General features: G+C 49.4%; 2 protein-coding genes across 5 annotated transcripts in view; one reads left to right on the top strand and one right to left on the bottom strand.

The window, feature by feature from the left end:
* LOC4578479 (protein Shroom) overlaps positions 1–11930 on the bottom strand; it is a 179020-nt gene extending 167090 nt beyond the window's left edge. The window contains exons 1-2 of one of the 4 annotated variants that reach the window (XM_061656198.1): positions 11871–11930; positions 696–1501 (exon numbers count right to left, since the gene is read on the bottom strand). In XM_061656198.1, the coding sequence (XP_061512182.1) occupies positions 696–1166 (471 nt within the window). In that variant the 5' untranslated portion in view covers positions 1167–1501; positions 11871–11930. Of the gene's footprint in view, positions 1–695; positions 1502–11833 lie in introns of all 4 variants that reach the window. The other 3 variants (XM_061656200.1, XM_061656197.1, XM_061656199.1) reach the window with 3 other exon arrangements.
* A 266-nt stretch (positions 11931–12196) lies between these two features.
* On the top strand, positions 12197–21163 carry LOC133393047 (spatacsin). Its single transcript, XM_061656201.1, has 5 exons — positions 12197–12704; positions 13132–13516; positions 14475–16183; positions 16972–18903; positions 18978–21163. The coding sequence occupies exons 1-5, from the start codon at positions 12498–12500 to the stop codon at positions 20964–20966; spliced, it is 6222 nt and encodes a 2073-aa protein (XP_061512185.1). The 5' UTR covers positions 12197–12497; the 3' UTR covers positions 20967–21163.
* Positions 21164–21171: the final 8 nt, after the last annotated feature.

Here is a 21171-nt window from a genome sequence, read left to right as displayed (position 1 = left end):
ACTTTAACTTTTAACTACTTTTACATGTTTTCTAGTTTTCAATGCTTACTTACAAATGATTGTTTTCAGTTAGCAATATTTTATGTCATAAACAAGATCCTAGATAATCTTTTATTTAAATTCACGACTCAATGAAATCAGTTTAAAAAGATCGTTTTAATATTGACCATCCACCACATCCGAGGACACACCTTCACGATAACATCTCACACCTGTATGACTCAACCAGCGTACGAACGAGCGAACGAACGAAAGGATCTATTTCTGTATGCACATTAAAATTAGCGCTAACCTTAAATCCGATCGCTTCGCACTTAATCACTGTCCGACACATCCGGTGTGTGTGGTGTGGCGCCGTGTGGATTCAGGCCCTCCCCTTGAGGTGTGCCGCCGTTGCTTACAAATCACTCTCAAAGCCCAATCATCGGATATGTTACATTTGTTGGGTGTGCGCGATATGCTCAGAACTGCCCCGAAATGTAACCTTCAAGAAGCTCGTCGTAGTAGCAGTGAAGGGAAGGAGGATGTGAGAGCATGGGGAAGACACACACGAGCAGCACGAGCCCGGAAACGGAAGCACACAACACACTCGGCTAGAGCTTTTCATGATCCTCGAGTTTTGTTAACTCGTTTCGCCCTTCTCTCCGCGCACACGCTTAAAAGCAAACAGTGTTATCGGTTAAAAGCGCACATACCTGTAGCGCCGCATCCGGATACGGCCGACGGTGGTAGGACACGGTTGAGGCGACGGTGTCGATGACCGCGGTAGCTGTTACCGTGGAGCCCGTGGTTGATGCTGCTGCCGCTGCTGCTGTGCCGACTGCAGGTGCCGCCGCTGCCACCCCGCTGGGGGTCGTGGAAGACGGTGCAGCAGACGGTGGTGATGCCGCAGCATTCGCGATAAGCCGCATGCTGGCTCGCTTCAGATTGTTCGCACTATTGTTACCGGCCGCGTTGCCGTTATTATTGCTGACGGTGTTGTTGGGTGCTGCTGCGGTGATCGTCGTGTTGCTGTTGCTGCTGCCCGAACTCTCACCGGGCGGCCCGGACGGGGACGAAGGCGCTGGTGGTACGACACTAGCCCCACCGACGCCAGCCCCAGTGCTGCTGGCGTATCGTGCCGTCGTGGTCGTCGCCAGCTCCATTGTGCTGTCGCCAATAGACATCCCCCACTGAGCGCACTCACACACACACACACCCGCAAGACGCACACACTCACTCACTCACCAGCGATTGTACGACGAAAGGCACCAGGAAAGTGTGCACTGTTGCTTGTTGGCATCGGCCACCAAAAATTTGTGAAACAATTAAACTAAAACACTAAAAAACACTACACACACATACACATTGCCATGTAGTGTTACATGTTTCAACAGTAGTAGTAGTAGAAGTAGTAATGCTCTCAACCTACAACAACGCGCGGATGCGTTTTCCGTTCGACACCATCAGCTGCACATCCACGCACACACGCACGCTCGCACACGAACAGAGAGTGTTTTTCCTTTTTTTTTACGCACATGAGAAAAAGAGAAAATAAGATACAATTTTTCACCAAAAACCCCAACCCAAAATTTTCCCTCCCACTTTGAATTCAAATTAAACCACCCCCGCACAATCACACTCAAACACACTTGCGCCCGCTACACAAGGCGGCCTCTTTCTTATGCTTCCATCATCATCATCATCAACACAATCATCATCTTCTTCACCTACTCATCATCATCGTGCACTGTTGTTGTGTTTCACTTTTGACCTGCTGCTGCCGTTGGTCTTGTGTTTTCACTGAGCTGCTTGGTTTTTCTATGCAATTTTCCCAATCCCAAAAAAAACACAGAAAACAACAACAGAAACTCGCATCTCGCAATAGCGGATTATACACCTTCCTCTTCTTCTTCTTTTCTTCCACGCACTGACACGCAGGGAGGAGAGCTTACCACCCCCTTCACCGTTCAGTCGCAGTCGCACTTGATTTTTGTGTTATCTATTTTTTTCTATTTCTTCCCTGCGCTCTCCTCCGGTTGGCACTCCTGCGGTTCACACTATGCGGAGGGCGGGAAATTTTGCTCGGGAAAATCACCCGAGGAGCGCAAACTTGGCAAAGTAGTAGTAGTAGTAGTAGTAGTTCACAACAATGGAGATGCACCGTCGGTTGCAATAGACGTTTGCGTTTTGCGCTGGGTGAACTGGAAAACAAAAATGCAATTGAAAAGCAAAAGATTAGAAAACATCACAAAGACTTGGTGGAGAAAAAAAGGGTTGGTGCCGGGGGGAAGAGAGGCAACAACATGCGTTAAAATGGGGGTGGGGGAGGGAGCGAATGGTAGGGAGATAATAGGGTCGCCGGCTTTTTCGATGACAATGCTCAGCCTCATCTTGTAAAGTGAAAAAGCAAGAGCAAGAAGCACACAGCACACGTCGGAGAGGAGAAATCTCTTTTCATGCTACTATCAATGACCTTTTCTCATTTGCATTAAATGAAGGAATGTTAGCTATAAACTTATTGCAAAAGAAACGGAAAGTTTGACTGTAAATGGAAAAGAAAATGACAGTAACAGTGGCACTGAGTGAAGATAATGTTACAACCAGTTGCTCAAATTATGTATCAAATAAAGGATCAAAAGGTGAAGTCTAAAAAGAAGGCTAATTTCCTACTGAAAATATCAGTATCACAACGAGGAAATCACTTGTATTCCGCTCATGTTAAATACATTCATTCATTTTTATATTTATTAAGCTCTAATCCATAGCCTTAGTTGATCGAAATCATTGAAAATGATCACTAGCTCCTTCACGATCGATCCAGTCAGCAAACATTTAGCGCACATTAGCCTTTATAGATGCGATTTTGTGTGTGTATTATCCCTCTCTATCATTTTCACAAAATAATTTCTGTTTCGTTTGATTCGGCTGTGTCTGTGTGTGTGAAACCATTTTGCATCAAACTGTCAAAATTTGATTGTACAACATTAGATGCGCCATTAAAATGCGATAAAAAAGCTCAAATACCCCGGAAACAATTCGTTCGACCCGCCGGTGAAACACCATACCATCCACCCCACAACCCCACCGGCGGTGGTATCAATATCGACGGCATATCGAGAGCACTTTCCAAATCAACCGCCTATTTGCACCCAGTGAGGAGTTCAAAAACTAGGGGAAAAACACACACACATACACACGTCGAAAGAAAATTTCCACACACAGAAAAACACACTTGATCGGTGGAAAATTAGTTCGGTAATCGATGTATGTGTGTGTGTGTGCTCGCACCTCCGGTATAAATGCTGGCTGGCTGGTCGCACCGATATCCGGGCCTTCCCACCGCCAAAGCAAAAACAGCGCGGCGCTTGCTTCGCCATTCCCCACAACCGATTTCACAACCTCTTTGGCCGGCCTTTGACCGCGCACAAGAAATGAATTTTTCGGGCCGGCACAAAAGCTTTTAAGCTCAAGCTGGTGTGTGTGGTGGATCAATAATAATTGCGTGCTGGGGGCCACGGTGAGTAATGAGGGGAAACCCATCGTGTGCGGGAACACACCATCGCACTTTTCTGGTGTCCATTAGACACCTGTGTGTACGTGAGCGCCAGCAGAAAAAAGCACCGAAAAACAATCACACGAAACCAATATGATAACAACGAAACGAAAAAAAAGTGCTGTATAGGAACGCGCCCGCTCCATACGCACAAAATACCAACTGGCCACTTTTATGGAAATTGATACCATCCTCCCTCCTGGCTCCACTTCTTTTCCACCGGGGAGTACCTTCCCTTGCCAGCAGTGTACGCTTTTTGCATGTTTTATCCTTTTTTCTGCGTGTGTATGTTGTGCAGTACACCACCTTTGTTTCGGGTTTGGAATGCCAGCCAGAAATATGCTTCAACGATCGTGCCGAGCCGGTTCGAGTAATCGATCGGTTCGCGGTGGTAATAATTATGTATGAAAAAAGAGCAATTCCTGTTTTTTTTGTATCGCACAACCAAATTCACATGTGTTTTTTCGATCAAAAATGATTTTAGATTCAAATTAATAGTTTTTTCTGCATAAAAATGCATTTAGCTTATTTGTTGTGAGTTTTCCTATAGACTTATGCTAACTTTATAGAGCATTTATGAGCATCAAATCGAAAGGACAGTGCCAATGTAGACCTGAAAAGAGAGAAGAAAACAATCAATTAGAAAACACTCTTGCACTAAAAATTCTATATCATTCATTCAACATTCACCGTCGTATTTACATATTTCTATTTTCCCCATTCTCGATCAAACACAACCATAAATAAATCGCACCATTCAAACGCCATTCAACCTAAACCAATAAGTTCGGGGGTAAATTTCGGGACAAACCCAACCTTTTCACCCCTCCAAAATCAATCAAAACTCGGCCCATACCTGGCCGCAAAGCGTTGAACCTTTCAAGTGTATCGATGACGATTCAAAGGACTTCAACGCGCCCGCAAGCGACGAACCCATCACTGCGTCATACAGTTGATAAGAGTTTTTTTCTCTCTTTCTCCTTCTCTCTCTATTTATTTGTCTTCTTCGTTTCAAGTTTCTTTCACCCCTGCACTGCACGCCACCTTTGTTTGCGTTGATCTTTTTCACCTTTTTTGGGCAAGGTTTTGCCTGTTTCGTGTTGTTTCGATCATCCTTTTATTGTTCTATCGTCCTTTTCCTGGATTCTGCTGTGGCATGTGTTTTCGTTGCAGGAGATTGGAATACCAATTTTAGAAGGCTTTCTTTTACAACGGTTGGCTGTTTTCAGTGTTTTCGGTTGTTGCCGTATTTGATAGTTTCATATTGTCCTTCTCACATTAACAGGTTAACCTCGGTTCGACACTGTGCACCAAAGACCGTAAGACCCATATATCTATTTCAACGACCGGCGTGACATACGCTTGTCGGGACCTTCTCTCTATCGGAATGGTTTCGATGTTTACTTTTCCTTCCTCGAGTACGTAGCGAGGATTTGTAACATTTTCTTCTAAAACAAAATCAACATTTTTCTTAGATCGTTTGAAAGCATTTTAAAAGGCTATTTTTCAATATAAAAGTGGCATCAAACCAAATCCCTTCCATGCCACCACATAATAAACTATCGAAAAACTGACAACGGAAACGCGCGGGGCAAACGCACAAAATCCCACTGGACCTCCCAAAAGCCCACGATCGCTTCATAATTACGAACGAACCATCGGAACGATCGTTTAACAGCACCCAAACCAAAAAAAAGCCAGCCCTACAAAGCCCTCGCTTTCGCTTGTAAAAATCACTTCCCAAAGTACTTTCCTTTGCTTTGTTCCTAGCCTTATCTTACCCAGTTTCTTTGTCTATTTATTTTATCCCCTACAATGAAACATACATTCAAATAACAACGCTCGTTGTCTGTGTGTTCCCACCCGCCCTTGGTTGCAAACGCGGCAGCAGCAAAGATTAGACAATTGCAAGTGCTAGAATTTTACGATCGTTGCCGGTAAGCTGGTATGCATTTCAGCGGGCCCAAGCGGACGGTGCAAGAACGCAGCGCAAGTAACACCGGGAGGCTCGCACATAGTGAGCCGGGAATGAGTGAGGGCTTCATTCCGGTAAAATGGTTAACAATTTTTAACACGCATTTAATGACCAGGTAGACAGCGAACACACACACACACACACCGGAACGGAAGATCTTCCTAAATTCCAACGTGCTGCTGCTGGTGGTCCACATAGACCCACACACACACACACACAGAAAGAGCAGAGAGTCAGCAGGGGAGGCCTTTGACGTACCGGGGGTGCGTAAATGGGTTGGCGCCGGTCCGTCGAGCAGCAGGGACCGATGTTACGGCTGCTACTGCCGTTCTATGTTCGAATCATAAAAGTAAGAAATTGTGGAACGAAGGTTTTTATCCCGCAACGAGCAAGTGAAGCTCTTTCGATGGGAGAAGACACTAAAGGTAGGAATGATTGTAATGACTACAAAGATTTTATTGTGTAAAATTTTCATGGTCTTTGCTTATCGGTTTTAATTGTCTATTTCTTTAAGCTTTTAAACTTTGAAAATTCATTAAATTTTGATAAATTTAAGCAACTTCTTTTAATGAACTTTGCAACCTTTTTTATCCTCAATATTATCCTTATCCTTACATAAATTGCACACCACTTTTCCCACAGCCAATGACGACAATCCCGCCGATGCCGATGACCGTTGGCCGAATCTCGCCGGCCCGCCCGACAACTTACGGGGCGACGATGATGGTGATGATGATGAATTGCCATCTCACCAGCCAGCGAAAAGGGGGTTGGAAAATAAATCATCAATCTATTCGCAGATAACGAGCTTAGTAACAGCCCGTTGCTGTTTTTTTTCGCGTCTCTCTCTCTCTCCCTTCTTTATTGCTCCAGAGCTACTACTTTCCACCTGAGCGAACACACACACACACCCAGGCCAACATCTCACTTTCTGGCTGCTCGGTTTTAAGAACACACGCCACACATTCGCGCGAGAACGTTAGAAAGCGAATAGCAGGACGCGCAGCAGGAGGGAAGTTCTAGGGCGAGGCAATTTCACTTCGCGGCAAGACATCGCTCGCTAGTCATGAGCGCATGAGGGCTAGAATTAATTGTGCTTGGGTTTGCGCAACGAGTGGACGCGTGGAAGATGGGAAACAAAACGTTAAAAAAAACCCCCGCGCGCGCTAACTTCAACACGAAACAACCTTCCCAAGCCCAAGCCCAAGATCGAGACCGTGAAGGTCTCTAGGCGGAATTGCAGAAAACGTGGCCCATTTGGGAAGGGTGAATTATCGCACACCGCTCCAGTCTACTATTCGCCACGCCACGTTCCCTGCCAAGCGCTTCGGGAGTGGCTCGAACATGTGCTCGAAACCGGAAAGAAACGCTTTTGCTTCAGTTACTACCTTTCGCAAAGCCTAATAGAGTCTGTAGAATTATGAGCATTCTTTAGCACCTGGCGGCAGCAGAGCTGCTCCGTAGGCAACAAGAAGTTGGGCTGTTGGGCGCACCAAGACCCAAACAGAGCAACCTGATGTCACACAGCAAACCAATAAAACTGTGTTATACATTCATTTCTAACAACGACTTTTTCTTGTTTGACCTTCAATTAGAGTCCGGAAATGAGCTTTTCCACATGGTTAAACCATTCAGCGATCCACCAAGCCTGCCAAACACGCTCCGACAATAAATCAAAAATACAGAAAAACAAGTGTATAAGTGATTCTGCATTTTTTCTGACTGATTAAATTCATAAAGCAAGCAATAAAACTAACTTTTGATAACTCATATCGAGGTTGACGAAGGATTCATATCTGTGAGAAAAAACCGGATTCGATTAAGCAACACCCCCATTGACACATACTTTGCCATCGTCAACAAGATGCTTCAGTTTATTAGCTTCAGTTCCGATTCGATGAACTTTTCAGCAGCTCGTTTCCTTTCTTAAGATTGAAGGAAAGAAAAAAAACCCAGCACACGGATAGGGTGGTTTTCCGTTTTGTTCAAAACGTTCGAAACCTTCAGCGGCATCCGCGGCTGTTTCCTTCCATAAATCGGCCACCGTCTCGACTGATCCAGTTGCAGGCGGGAAAGGAACAGATTTGAATAACCGTGAAAACGTCGCCGGTTTTCCGGAATGGCAAGCGCCAAACGACGCCCCACCAAGGTTAGTTACGCTAGCCGGCGATCCTATCATCGTGCCAAGGCGAGAAGCATCACCAGATGCTAGAAATTGATGGTTTCGTACAACAATTTGTTCACGTACACGTGTACGCGCGCGGACTGCTTTCCAGTGTGCATGTGACCGTGTAAATGATGAAATGCATGCATGGCTCTGTCGGTGGGTAAATATGGTTTGTACATACATAAAAATGGCTGCTTTCGACATGCGTTCTCATAAAACTCTGCCGAGAAGTTTTCGCTTGTTCCTCAATGGACACCTTTTAAAGCTACCAATAAATGCAATAAATTGGTGCAATCTTTTTTGCATTTTAAACTGCCCAAAGGCTCCTAAAGAGAGGCTTTCCCACACCTCGAAACCTTACCTTCATATGCACCGAGCTGCAGGTGCTGTAAAACTATTTCCCTTCCTTTACTTGCGCACCCAAAAACAAAACGGCCCTGTACCTATCCGGCCTTACCCTGGTGGTAATTACCCATCCGTGCAAGAAATACACTGTTCAAATACACATAGAGACACTTCCCTTGTGCGTACCTGGTGGCTGCAGCATCCTCTCGTTGCTATTTGCCCGGGAAGAAAGGAAAGATTCAAACCTCCAAGCGACGAACCCGACCAACCAAAAAGCAGGTCTCTTCAAGCACAACAGAACCAAGCCAACATTGAAAGACGACGAAAAAAAAACAAGAAGTAAGAAACGTTCTCACTTTCCGTTTCACATGATCGATCGATGAATATTTATGAAGTGGAATGATATTTTCATGTCCGGAGCAAACATCACCACCACCTCTCCCCGTTGGCAAAAGGCTAGAGGCAAACATGAACTGGGCTGGCAGTCAAATAAAGCACGCCAAAAAGGGTACACACACCCAGAGAGAGAACAGCATCAGTGCCGCGTTTTGTCGCACTGGAAAAGCAAGTGAACGCTCTTTTGTCGAAGAAAGAGACATGAAGGATGACTTTCCCCCTCCCCTAAAAAAAGGTACAGGTCCAAACGGGAAGGTGGACCGTTGTGTGGTGGTCAATTCGGTATTTGCATTTCCTTTTCGCCCCGTTTCCCCCGCGTTAATGACTGAAGAAAATTAGAACCTGCCGGTAAAGAAGGAAGAGAAGGGAAGAGCTGGGAACCGTACTTGATGATGAAGCGATGTGTTGCTGAGTGTGTGTATGTGTTTGTTACTGCTCAAAGGGCAGGCTCGATCGATCCCTTTCGGAAAAGGTGAGGAAGAGCAAAGAAAGTGCTCTTGAGATTTCGTGCGTTCATTGTGTGTAATCGTTTGTTGATGCGTTGCTGCTGTTGTTGCAGGGCGTGTATTGTTGGGCAGAGCAGTATCAACAAATTTTGAGCTTTACTATACTACATTGAGCGTTTGCTTGCACCTCTTTAAATTTAGCCTCTTTTATTATCAACTTTATTGACTGTTTTCAGTTTTTATTTCGTTTTCTTTGTATTTTTTTATTTTTAATTGTTTATCTTTTTTATGTATTGTATTTGCCATACTAAAATTACTTTTTTTATTTTCAAATTGTTTCAATGCTTAACATTTCTTTTCCGTTTACTTATAAATTTGAAAACGGAAAACTTGAAAAAGACAAAACGAAACATGTAACATACTTAGAACCACAATAAGAACGCGATAAAAGAACAAACCAAACAAAATAAAACGATTGTTGCAAATAAAACCGAAACCAGCACGTTGAAGTTGATCAAACGAAAGCAGCAATTGAAAGAATTGACGCAAAATTCCTAAGCTTCAGTATTTCCTTCTCCCCATTTACGATCGATCTGCGTGCTGCCTTTCGCGATCAAGCTCCACCACACATACACACACACACACACACACATTCAAACCCTCTTCCCCCAACCCACCCACAGTCTCCCACAGACCCATTCTAGATCTTGCACCAAGTTCACTACCACCAGCATTCGCCGGTCTGTTGCGCGGCAGCGAACCGAAGAACGATCATTCCTTTCCTTCTCTCTTCGATCATTCTTTCGCGTTGCTCTGATGGTAGGGGATGGTGGGGGGCTTTACAGTGGGGTAATGTTCTTTTTCTCGTTTTTTTTTCTTTTTTGGCGCGTGTACACAACGCCAATCCAGCAAACACTCTCTCACACACACACACACACACATGAGCAGGGCGACCCGGGCGAGTGGTTCTAAGCCACCGCGCGATGTTCTTCTTTACCTTTGTTTTTGTGTACCTTGGCTCCGTGCTCTTTTTTCCTCTCCTTTTCCATGCTCCCGCTTGCTGAATGCTGTGGGGCAAACGAAAGATCAGAAGAAGAGAGAAAGAGAGAGAGAGAGAGCGATCCCCCCGTTGGCATGGCCTCAGCAAGAGGGAAGCTGTTGGACCAAACGGCCAAGCCCGACCAAAACGACATTGGTCCCACAAAAGGGGTATGGTAAAAGAAAATGTGTACGAAAATGAACTGAAAACGGCCTGGTCAGCGCTTTACCAATACAGCGACACTGCAACGCGATCGAGAGGCGATCGACACAACGAACAAGAAAAAAAGGCCGGTTCGCTGCCTGCTGGTGCTGCTGCTGCTGCGGGCTCGCTTCTTCGGCGATGCTGGCGATGATTCTGTAGCGCGAGAGAGCCCAACACAACATCCTCCCCCCGCGCCCACTCCGATTGAACTTCGTCATCACCCTCGCTTTCTCCCACACCCCTTTGACGGCTGTTCTCCTCGAGCGAAGAAGAAGCAGCAGCAGCAGCAGAAACCTCCAAGCAAGAATTTCTCGATCGGACGGGATACGCGCGCGTATGTATGATGCTGTTGTGTGTGCGGCGGGCCTGCCGCTGTCGTCGCCGTAGAGTCGCGTGTGTTGGTGAGGCAGCAGCAGAGGCTGCGTGAAAGCAAAACGCAAGCCATCCCCCGAACACGTTGAACTCTCTTGCGCGCACAGGGACACGGAGTGTGGCCAACAAGATTGCTTGCACTTGATCTTGCACACACATGCGAGAAGCTTTTTGGGGCTTTTTCTTGAATATATGCACACAGAGTTTCTTAACATTAAACGAAAACAGTAATAATTGTTTGTAGACTTACCATTTCATTCAATAAAAATCCACTTTTAAATACACTTTGCTCTACATCATCATTTAGAATGCTTTTTTTTAATACACGATCATAATCTTCTTAAATTGAATTCTTCTCACCCTTAAAAAAAAACGGCCAAAAGAGGACACACAACCACGAAACACATGTGGCCATTTTTGCGATGCTTTAAGACGATTAAGAATTTTTACCAAAGCACACGAACACTCTCACACACACACACACTTTTACACAATCTACCAAATCTGATCTGGGCGAAGAAGGACGGGCGACAAACACACGAGTTTCGTCTGGCCCATTCCTTCCCCTGTGTGTTATCTTTTCCACCCCGCCATATACGGCACACCGGCCTGCATGGCCTTTTCGGGTGAGTTGTGCTGCACCGGCTGCATCGCAGAATGCACACACTTGCACACTTGGTGTCTTCTTCGCGTGTGTGCGAATTGCAACATTTGGGTGCATCGCCTTGGCCAACGTTCACAAGTTTAATATAAATCATTAGGTGCGGGAGTTTGGGAAGTTTAAGATCACTCGGAAAGGGTTAAAAGAATTTTAATTATGTTTTTTCTTCTTATTTAACTCACTCTTAAGCTTATCAGAAGAAATGGAAAATTCCAATAAAAAAACACAGCATTTCACTTGACACAGGCAGGATTTTTGGTTAAATGATTTCATTCATCGATGATCAAACGATCATCATACACGCACACACACTCACACACACTTTACCTTTTTTTAATTCAACTCTTGCACACTCCACCGCTGCCTGCTATGATGAAGAAGTTTGACGATTGATGATGGAAGGAACTCGGCAAAACACGAACGAACGACAGGTCCAATTAACGCATTGTTTGCATTTAACTTTCAGTTGTTGTTTTTTTTGAATGTTTGATGTTTGATTTGGCACACAAAACACACACATTGCAGCGAACTAGAACGGTTTGCGTAAGATCGTTCTTTTTTGTTGTTTTTTTTAAATCAACAAATAATTCTGTTTACAGCACGCATTTCATCTTGCTTTATCCATGGTTTGGAAAACATTCCAAAAATTTAAAGCGTTTAACTAAAATTCTCAGCACAAAACCATCCACCAACACAAATCGTAAGGTACACTTCTCTCCCAATATCCTACGTGACGCGCAGCGGAGACGAGAGACACACACCCGACGCTGTTGAAAGTTACTATTTTTTTAAATTTTTCCCAACGTCGTTCACTTGTTTTCGTTCGCTCTGGTTCGTTCGGGATCTGCCGTCCCTTTTGCTCTACCACTCCCGGCGCACGCGAAACAGAGAAGCAAACAGCCGGTTCTATGCGCACCGCACGATAGAGCGAGCCGACACGTCTTCCCACCTGCTGCGCTGTCTCTTTTCCGTTCGGATTTTCGAACAGCTGCTCAACCCGACCGGGGCGCCCCAAGCGGACACTAGCGCAAGCTGCGGTGACAGCTTCACCAAACGTAAACAACAACAAATCGCCGTCGCTTTTCTTTTGCACCATCATCATCGTTCAGTGTGGAAGCCAATTTTAGTCAGCGCTCCGTAGTTAGTTTTTCGTTCGTTTTCTGTGTGTATTGTGTTGTGTTAAATCGTTTATTTCGTTAGCTTATTGTAATTTGTGCATGTAAAACGAAAGTGTGTGAAATTGCACCGCTCAAAGCACAGTGTGAATGGTTCGTGAAGGGAGCACCAAACCCGCGACAGACCCTGGCACTTTACGCCCTTTTTGGTACGACAAACGCACACCCCACCGCCCCCGGTGATGGCCGCCAACACGCCCGTGGACAGCAGCAGTCCGACCATACCGCCGGAGAAAAGCATCGTGCTGAAGGGCTGGGAAAAGCTGGACGACGATGTTATCATCAAGGAGGTGTCGACCAAGGGCAAACACGTCAACCTCTGCATCCAGTATCTGGCCGAGCGGAACGAGCTGTCGATGAAGGAGGCAAAGAATTACTTTCTCCAGAAGGTACGGGGGTACCACCAGCCCGGGTCGCCCAAAAATGGGTTGCACTCGATCGATCAGCTGAGCAAAGCTCAGCTCAGATGATCGCCTTGGCACTGTGCGCTGTCACTTATCAGCTTGTGCTTGTGTGCCGTGCAAATAGACAGCTCGAGCGGTTCGTGGTGTCTAATCCCCCGCCGAGCCGAGGGGTTTGCTTCCTGCTTTCTGCGTAACATAATCTCAAGCAGCGTAAAGTAACTCGAGTCTCAGCATTCTTATCGCATTACCGAAGCGTTTTAAGATCGTCATTCCGGTGCGGCACCGTCGTCGGTTTTACTCGACCGCCCCCGGACAGTAGCAAACCGATCGGTCGATCAGACAGACGCACATCGGCGACTGACTTTGTGTCCCTCTGTGTGATTGTGTATTTCCCCTCCCCCCATTTTTGTAGGTGAACGCGTACGTCTATCGGCTGCTGTCGAACCGGCAGCTCTACAAGGCGCACCACATCCTCAAGAACATCGATCGGGTCCCGCGGTACGTGTTCTACCAGATTGCGGCCGAAACGAGCGACCACGGGCTGCGCGACTACATACGGGAGCACTTGGCCCGGACGGTGGAAAATTACTCCCACGGCGAGGAGGAACGGATCGCGGCCAGCTGGCGCGTCTACACCCAGCTGAAGGCGAACGTGCGCCAGATGGCGGAGGTGCTGAACGAGGTGACGACCGGGTACACGGTGCTCGAGATCGAGACGATGTCGTTCAACACGTTCTGCATGAAGGAGGACGTCTACCGGAACTCGGTCGCGGTGGATTTGTTCTTTAAGAATCAAGGTAAGCGAACGGCGAATGGACTTTGGCTTTGGCTTTACACCACGGAGGCCCGCCCGTTTGTGCTATCAAAAACTCGTTCCCTTGAATGTGTGCACTCTCTTCACGCTTTATGATGGCGCGCATGACGCACATAAGCGTGTAAAAACTCGATCGTGCGTATGTGCAAAACTCCGTTACTGTCAGAAGGAGCCTAAACCTATGATTCATCTTCATCGCTGGCGCCGTCACACACAGTCGCAGTCATATTTCACCCCGAACTGCAGCATCCATTCGAGCGCGGAACCGCGGTTTATGTTTGCCCTCGCTAAAACGGTTTCGCACATTTGATAAGAGCACAAAACGTGAGTGAAGCGCTGTGCCCTTCGCAATGAAATTACATGCAAACCTTACCTTGAGGGTGGGTGAGCCGTGTAGGGAAGCTTTCCGATCGCAAACAAACATCGATCGAACGCGAAGAGAATTGATTGATTTGAACGGCCCGCTGGTCAACATGTAGATCACGTCGGGGGCACCGTTTGTCCCACGTGATGTAGAACAAGCGAACCAAACAATATTGAAACAAGATTAGAAGAAGAAGCAGCAGAAGAGAGGATGGAATAGTTTGTCGACAAATGACAAACAAACAAATGACGATCGTTATGGCACATTTTCGTAATTTTCCATCCATTTGAACGCGCACACCAAGGCCACCAGCAAAAGGCAAAACTATTTCGAATCGAATGGGAAACAATTTCAAACCCTGCAAAGGAGTAGACATAATAGCCTCGATTCTTTCAGCCACAATCAGTACGAATTGATTACTCGTCCCAAGATCAGTCAAAATAGCGTAACAAAAAGGGAAGCTTTTTTGTGTGAATGAGCCATTGATAAGAGGCTGTTGCGTCGGTGCCAGAACGTTTTTACGCTGTGACCTACCATAATGAGTAATCATGCTCGTGTTTTCCCCCTTTTTCCCCAGAAACGGAAATCTCGCCCATTCTCGATCGCTACACCGTGTGGAGCTATCTGCTGAAGAACAACATCGCCAACCTGGTCAAGATATGGATTCAGCTCAACAGTTGCATGCGCCGCTGCCTGCACGAGGGCGTAGATCCGACGCCCCACCTGATGCGCATCAAGATCGACATCTACGACGATGCGCGCTTCAACGAGCGGCTGCGGCAACTGTTCCAGCGGTGGGAAATAGATGATTTTATGCTATCGCAGCTCTCGCACCACCGTACGCTGTCGCGCAACGAAATTCTGCTCAACGAGCTCGCCCGGCTGGGCAAATTTCTCGACCACGAGCGGAACGATGCGGTGGCGATCCTGCGCCGTCTGTTTACGACCGAAAGCTACAAGCAGCACCGGGAGTGGACGGAAGCGAAATGGTTCCGCGAGCAGCTAACGCGCCAGCTGGTGGAGAATCGCTTTTTCACCCTGCTGGCACTGCCGATCGTTTGCGAGGATTTGCTCGCCCAGATTGCAACGGATGCCGGCGCCCAGCATCAGCGGGAGGTGAAGGTGTTTTTGGAGCTGCAGAAGCTAAAGGATAGTGCGCTGAGCGGGCAGGAGCTGCTGAGCGTGTCGCGCACTACGTCCGAGTACATTCTGCAGCATAATCGTGCCTTTTACGAGGAGAACCCGATCGTGTATCTGTTCGAGTATGGGTTGGATGAGCGCAAGGCACAGTTCGATGGGGATGATCCCATTCTTGCAAAGCTACCCCATCTGCACAGCTTTATAAAGCGCTGCAAGGGTGGACAGAGTGGCGAAGAGTCGTGCGACACGCTCGTGAGGAAGCTACTAGCGATAGCGGGCATTCCCGATCCGGCGAAGGTGAAACAGTTTCTCTTCCACGGCACGCGCACCGATGCGAACGGAGCAGTCGAGGAGGAGGACGAACGGGCGTCACAGCTCGAGCTGCTCGAGCAGTACGGTTCGCTGCCCCACTTTAACCATCCGCTGCTGGTGAGCAAGTACGGACAGCCGGTGACACTACGCTACATGCACTACATCCGACTGCAGCGCGCGTGCCACGCCGTGTACGAGTTCTATCGCGAGCAGCTGCAAAACTACTCCCAGATATCGACCCGCCAGCTGAACAGTGCGGCCCAAACCGTTGCCCAGATGGCGATCGAATCGTACTGGGATACGGCCCTAGCCACACACGCCATCGCGTTTATGGAAATGATTGGCGTAAGCAGTGTGCCGACCCGGGCCTATCTACGCTGCTTGACGCTGGTCGGTGGAACAGCGGGCAAGCAGCAACAGCAGCCTGAAGAGCCAGCCAGGCTCACGGTGGCCGCTTTGCTGAGGCGCTGCGAGGAAGAGATCCGCGATAAATCCCTCGACGACCCGGAGCTGCTTATCGATCTGGAAGCGATGACGATCGTGGCGAAAGCGAATGCGCTACCCTACCCGGTGGCGTACTTGCAGGAGCGTTTGCTGGCTGAGAACGATTGGTATCGGTTCCTGCTGCTCGTCGACTATCTAAACTACCCCCAGGAGCAGATAGTGGAACTGTGTCGCACCGGCTTTGTTGAATCGCGCATTGGAAGAAACCTTATGACGGCGCTGCTGCATCAGCCGAGGGTGGTTGAGGTTGCCCGCGATGGACAAACATGCTCGAGCTCTTTTACCTCGATCAAGCGACGATCGAGCTTGACGCCACGCCGTAGAAGAAGGGTGAGTGAACTACACTTACACATTCAATTGTATGTAACGCCCTTTTAATCCATTCCGCCCAGAGCTGTCTTCAGGCAAGTGGTAAATGCATAATGCAAACACACCCGACCCGCGTCAATCGCTGCACTGAATGTGTGTGCGTGCGTGTCTGTACATTGTTTTTATGGCCACAGTAAATAGTTGCACTTCCAGCGTGTTCCAGCGTCGGGCAGATAAGTCATTCGCGGCATTATTTGTTTTGCTACTTTGCTTCCATCCACCACCACTCCTGGCTTTGCGTATTCGTTATATTGCGCAATATGACAGTGCGCGACAGGCGGAGGAGAGCGAGATGGAGAAGAGGTGTCTTAAGATGAACTCATTTTCCATCCCCCGGTCTTATCAAATGTGTCCCATATCAAACAAGCCTAACCTTTGACTGTGGGTTGGCGGCTCGTGCAGTTTCGTGCGGTTCTGGGCGCGATTGTGCGCGAATGGGCAACGCGGGGCATAGGAACCGGTTCGTTTCGGAATCGGGTCGCCGACCCGGGGCCGGCCCAGCCAGGTCAACCGTATACACGATGATACACGACGCGGTGGCGACACTGGAAAACCGGGACACTTTTCCGCAATTGCGCCGAGAACTGTTCTATTTATTTTAATTTAGCCGAACCTTATCTGCCGTGGCGGGGAATTTTAAAAATAGCACAAGAGATTGTCTTTGTCTTCGGAATGCTCGTGTTCGAGCATAAATGTGTTTTTTTATGTTTTGTCGAAGATTAACGTTTTTTTTCCATTTTTTTTTGTAGGGAAGCAGCACTGCAACTGATTCGAGCGGGCATTCCAGCATGTCGAGCGATCCCGATGCTGTCTCCATCGCACGCAGCACAACGTCCGGTATGGGGCACAACGTCACCAGTATCTCCTTACCGCTGCAGCTCCCTGCGACGGACATCTCTACCAGCTCGTCCAACCCACTTTACGCTGGGGCCAATTTCCTTTCCGAACGCTACGACACGGATCTCGTTTCCACGATCCTGCTCTGCTCGAATGAGCCCAACCCGTACACAGCAACGGCCAGCCAGCAACCGTTCGATTTCGACGCATTCAAGCGACTCGCTCTGCATCGACACGTGCCGCAACGCTATCCGCACACCTACCAAAACCTGCTCGATCGTGCAATACGATCCGGGTGGCCTCTGTTAGCTTTACTGGCCGGTGACGTATGTCCCGAGGGAAGCGAAAGCCGCCGCTACTGCTGGATCGTGTGGGCAATGCTGGCGGGAGAGTATCCGTACCGGGAGAAACTCTCCGAAGAGTCGGAACGACCCCCAGAACGTGCGTTTGTGTGCGGGCTGGTCGAGCATTTGGTACGCACAGCACGGCTTTGCACACTCGCCAGCTCACTTGCCATTTTCTATCCCGATTCTGGCTGGTACCATCTGGCGGCGTACCTCGCACTCACGGAAAATGTCCTCTTCGATGCGGACCGTGCCGCTGAACTTTTAACAAACTTTCTAGCCCGCTCGGCCACGGCCGGCGATGAGTGCTTCCTGCTGCACATACCCAAGTATGAAATGTTTAACTTTTGTGCCCGACTGCTCATGATCCACCTGGACCGCCGTACGTCGATGCATCATCAGCTGCTGCTGCTGCAATCGTACGTCCGGTGTGACTTTCGCTGCTTCCTGGTGGCTGGGATGGATTTCGAACGGATGTTAAAGATGTGCGAAATCGTACGGCACTGCGAGGTGACGATCGATTTCCTCACCCTGTACGAGTGCTGTTCGGGGGGAGGAAAGGAGCAACAGCTCGCCCTGTACGAGTCGCTGTGTGAGCAGCTCGTCGCGAAGAAGCACCACGAGGCAGCAATCGCACTGGCCGATGAGGCAGGACTCCCGCGGGAAAGCATTATCTTCGAGCATTGGGTGAGCGGGTTTGAAGCGAACGGCCGCATTGGCCCATTCGATCGGTACCGGGTGGAGAGTGAACGGTACGCGCTTGGCCCAGAGCTGCGCATCAGCTTCTTCACGCACATTGCCAATCGGCTCGAGTACGGCGATCGGCAGCGGTACGATTTGCTGCGCTGCGCGCTTGAATTGATCCGCGAGCATGGGCTCTACCCGAGCGAAACGTTCGATCGCGATCGGTTGGAGTACGAGCTGGCACTGAGCTACATACGCTGCACGGAGGAGCACCTGGACCTGTACTGCTCCCAGTACTGGTGCAACAATCAGCAGCAACATTCACCGTCGACGGCGGCCATACTGTACCACACGTTTCTCGAGCTGAAAGAGGTAGCCGGGATTGATGATCTCACACTCTCCAACGTCCCGCTAGCACAGCCGGAAGAGCGGCTGCGGCTCGATGCGCTCATCAACCGGCTGCTCGACTGCGGCGATATTGTTCAAGCGTTGCGCTATCAGGCCATATTCGAACAGCGACCGGTCGATCTGCACTTTATCGTGTTCTGCATGGCACTGGCGGAGGGGCTGGTCAGTCTGTACAACCTGTCGAAGGAGGAGCGCATGCTGCTGAACGAGGATAGTGCCCGGTCGTCGGGACGGTTCCAGCGGCGCACGTTGCGCTTTAGTCGCGTTAGCCAGAGCAGCCAGATTGGTGGATCGCCGATGAAGAGTGGGCAGGCGCAGCTGGACACGTCCGATGCGAGCACGACTGCAATGTCCGACTTCGAGGAGGTACCGTCCCGTGACAAGCAAGACATTTTCGAAGCGATCAGTGTGAGTATTCCCGTTCTGGGTCGAGTTGTATCAACATTTAGCTTATCTTTCCCTTCATTTTCGCTATTCTGCAGGCCCTTGGCAATCGGATCACGCACGGGCAGGATCTCGCACAGCGTGTCATACTCACGTACCGCGTCGCCATGTACCTGGACCGCGAGTACAACGAGCTGCTGAAGTTGCGCGATCCACTCGCCTTCCTGCCCGAGGTGGTGCGGGAAGACTGCGTGCACAAGCTGGAGGTGGTCAGCGACATCGTTACCGCGACGCGCATGAGCATCGACAGCTTTACCGATTTTCTCGCCTCGGAAATCGTGTCCGCCGTCGTGCGGTCCAAGTTCTACCTCTTCCAGCAGCAGCCCACGAACCACTCGGCCACGGACGAGCTGCTCTGGGGCTACAACATCGATCGTGAGTTCCATCTCTTTCTGGAGCTTGCGCCCAACACGACCGCGCTGGGCAACGTGCTGCTGCGCTACTGCAACGCGCTCCGGCTGTACCGCAAGCGGCGGGATACGGCCGGCGATGGTGCCGGTGTGCAGGACGCACTCGAGTCTTTTGCAACCATTCCCGCCCTGCGGCTGCCGCCTGCCACCGGCACCGATCTTGTGGAGCGTTTGGATCAAATCCTCCAGGGCCAGATCCTCTCGCTGAAGAAGCAAAACACGATCATTGTGGCGCTGCTGGTGAAGGCGCACGATTGCTTCGTGCACGAATGCTCTATGGAGGGCATCATGGAGGTGCTGGCGTGCTGTAAAGCGCTGACCGTCATCCTGACGGCGGCCAAATCCTGGAACCTGATCGTGCGGCTGCTGGTGGGCATTGGCCGGTACCGCGACATGTACTACTGCTTCGAGACGCTCATCAACCACGAGCAGTTCGAATCGCTGCTCGGCCAGTTTGACGATCGGGCGGCAAACGGGCGACGGTTGCAGTGCGCCATCATCACCTTCCTGAACGAGCACTGTCCCGAGCGGCGCGATTACTTCCGCCTGGCGGCGCTCCACTTCCGCATGTACCGGGAGATCGCGGAGCTGTGGGAGTCGGAAGCGCACGGTACGATCGATGCGATCGTGAAGACGTACGAGCTCAAGCAACCGGTTGCGGCGAAAATGGCCTCTTCCTCACCTGCCGTGTACTGCCATCGGCTACAGGCAACTCCCTTGGTGCAGACGGAACTAACCAGCGCAATGGACGCGTTTACACACGCCACGGAAAACTATCTGCTAGATAACAATCTGACGCTTGCGCAACGAGCCGCAGCCAATGCGGAGCTGATAGCGCTACAAATCTCCTACGTACGGCAAGCACTGGCCGCATCCGAGAAGGGACAGGGCGATGTGAATCCTTCACCGAGCAGCAGCAGCAGCAGCAACACAAGCAGCCAGACCACTGCCACCTGTCTCTCCGTGCTGAACATTCGCCCACCGAGTGAAGACAATCGTCGGGGAGGAACGATGCAGGAACCGGCGGGCACCACCAACGTTGCTACCGGCACGCTGCTCTACTACATCAACTTCCTGCTGACCGTCCCGCAAGCGCTCATCGTGGGCCGGGCGTACGGTATCGAAATTAACTGGCCCGGTGCAATCTATCAGCACTACATCATGCAGGGTGAATCGGCGTACCTGGAGGACTACCTGGACCGGCTCCCGCTAACGGACGGGATGATTGAAACGCTCGTGAAACTGTTCCAGCTCGAACCCTCTCTGACACCGCGCATGGAGCAAGCGATCGGGACGTTTATCGACCGGATACACTCCGTGACGCTCAAGTATCGGCTTGCATCGCTGCTGGGGCTGAAGAAAACGATCCACGGACTGATAAACGGGGGCGCTGTGTACTATCTGAAGGACACGAACTATGGCAAGAACGATGTGGAATCGATCGCGGGCGGCAGCGGTGGAAGCAGTGGTGCCGGCAACAGTGCTTCATCGAGCATGGCAGGAGGAGGAAGCGGTACACCCGGCGGTGGTGGTGTTGTTAGCATGACAAGCAGCTTGGTGGGGAGCGCGAGCATCACAAGCAATACCGTATCCCTTCACACCATGTCCAGCACGTGATGATGATGATGATGATGATGATGTTGGTGGGAGCAACTGTGATGAACCTTACTATGGGCAAACTAGCCAGAGCTTGCTCAAGGTGTTTTACAGACATTTTAAGTCAATGTGTTGTGTGTAATGATAGAAAAATTGTATTTATTTTGCTTCCATGGCATTATGGCAATAAAGTTGTTAGGAATAATGTTCCGGTTGGATGCAATGT

This window comes from Anopheles gambiae, chromosome 3 (assembly GCF_943734735.2).
Source record: "Anopheles gambiae chromosome 3, idAnoGambNW_F1_1, whole genome shotgun sequence".
Lineage (NCBI taxonomy): Eukaryota > Metazoa > Arthropoda > Insecta > Diptera > Culicidae > Anopheles > Anopheles gambiae.
The sequence above is the reverse complement of the archived record's forward strand: the minus strand, read 5'-3'. Positions and strand labels throughout refer to the sequence as shown.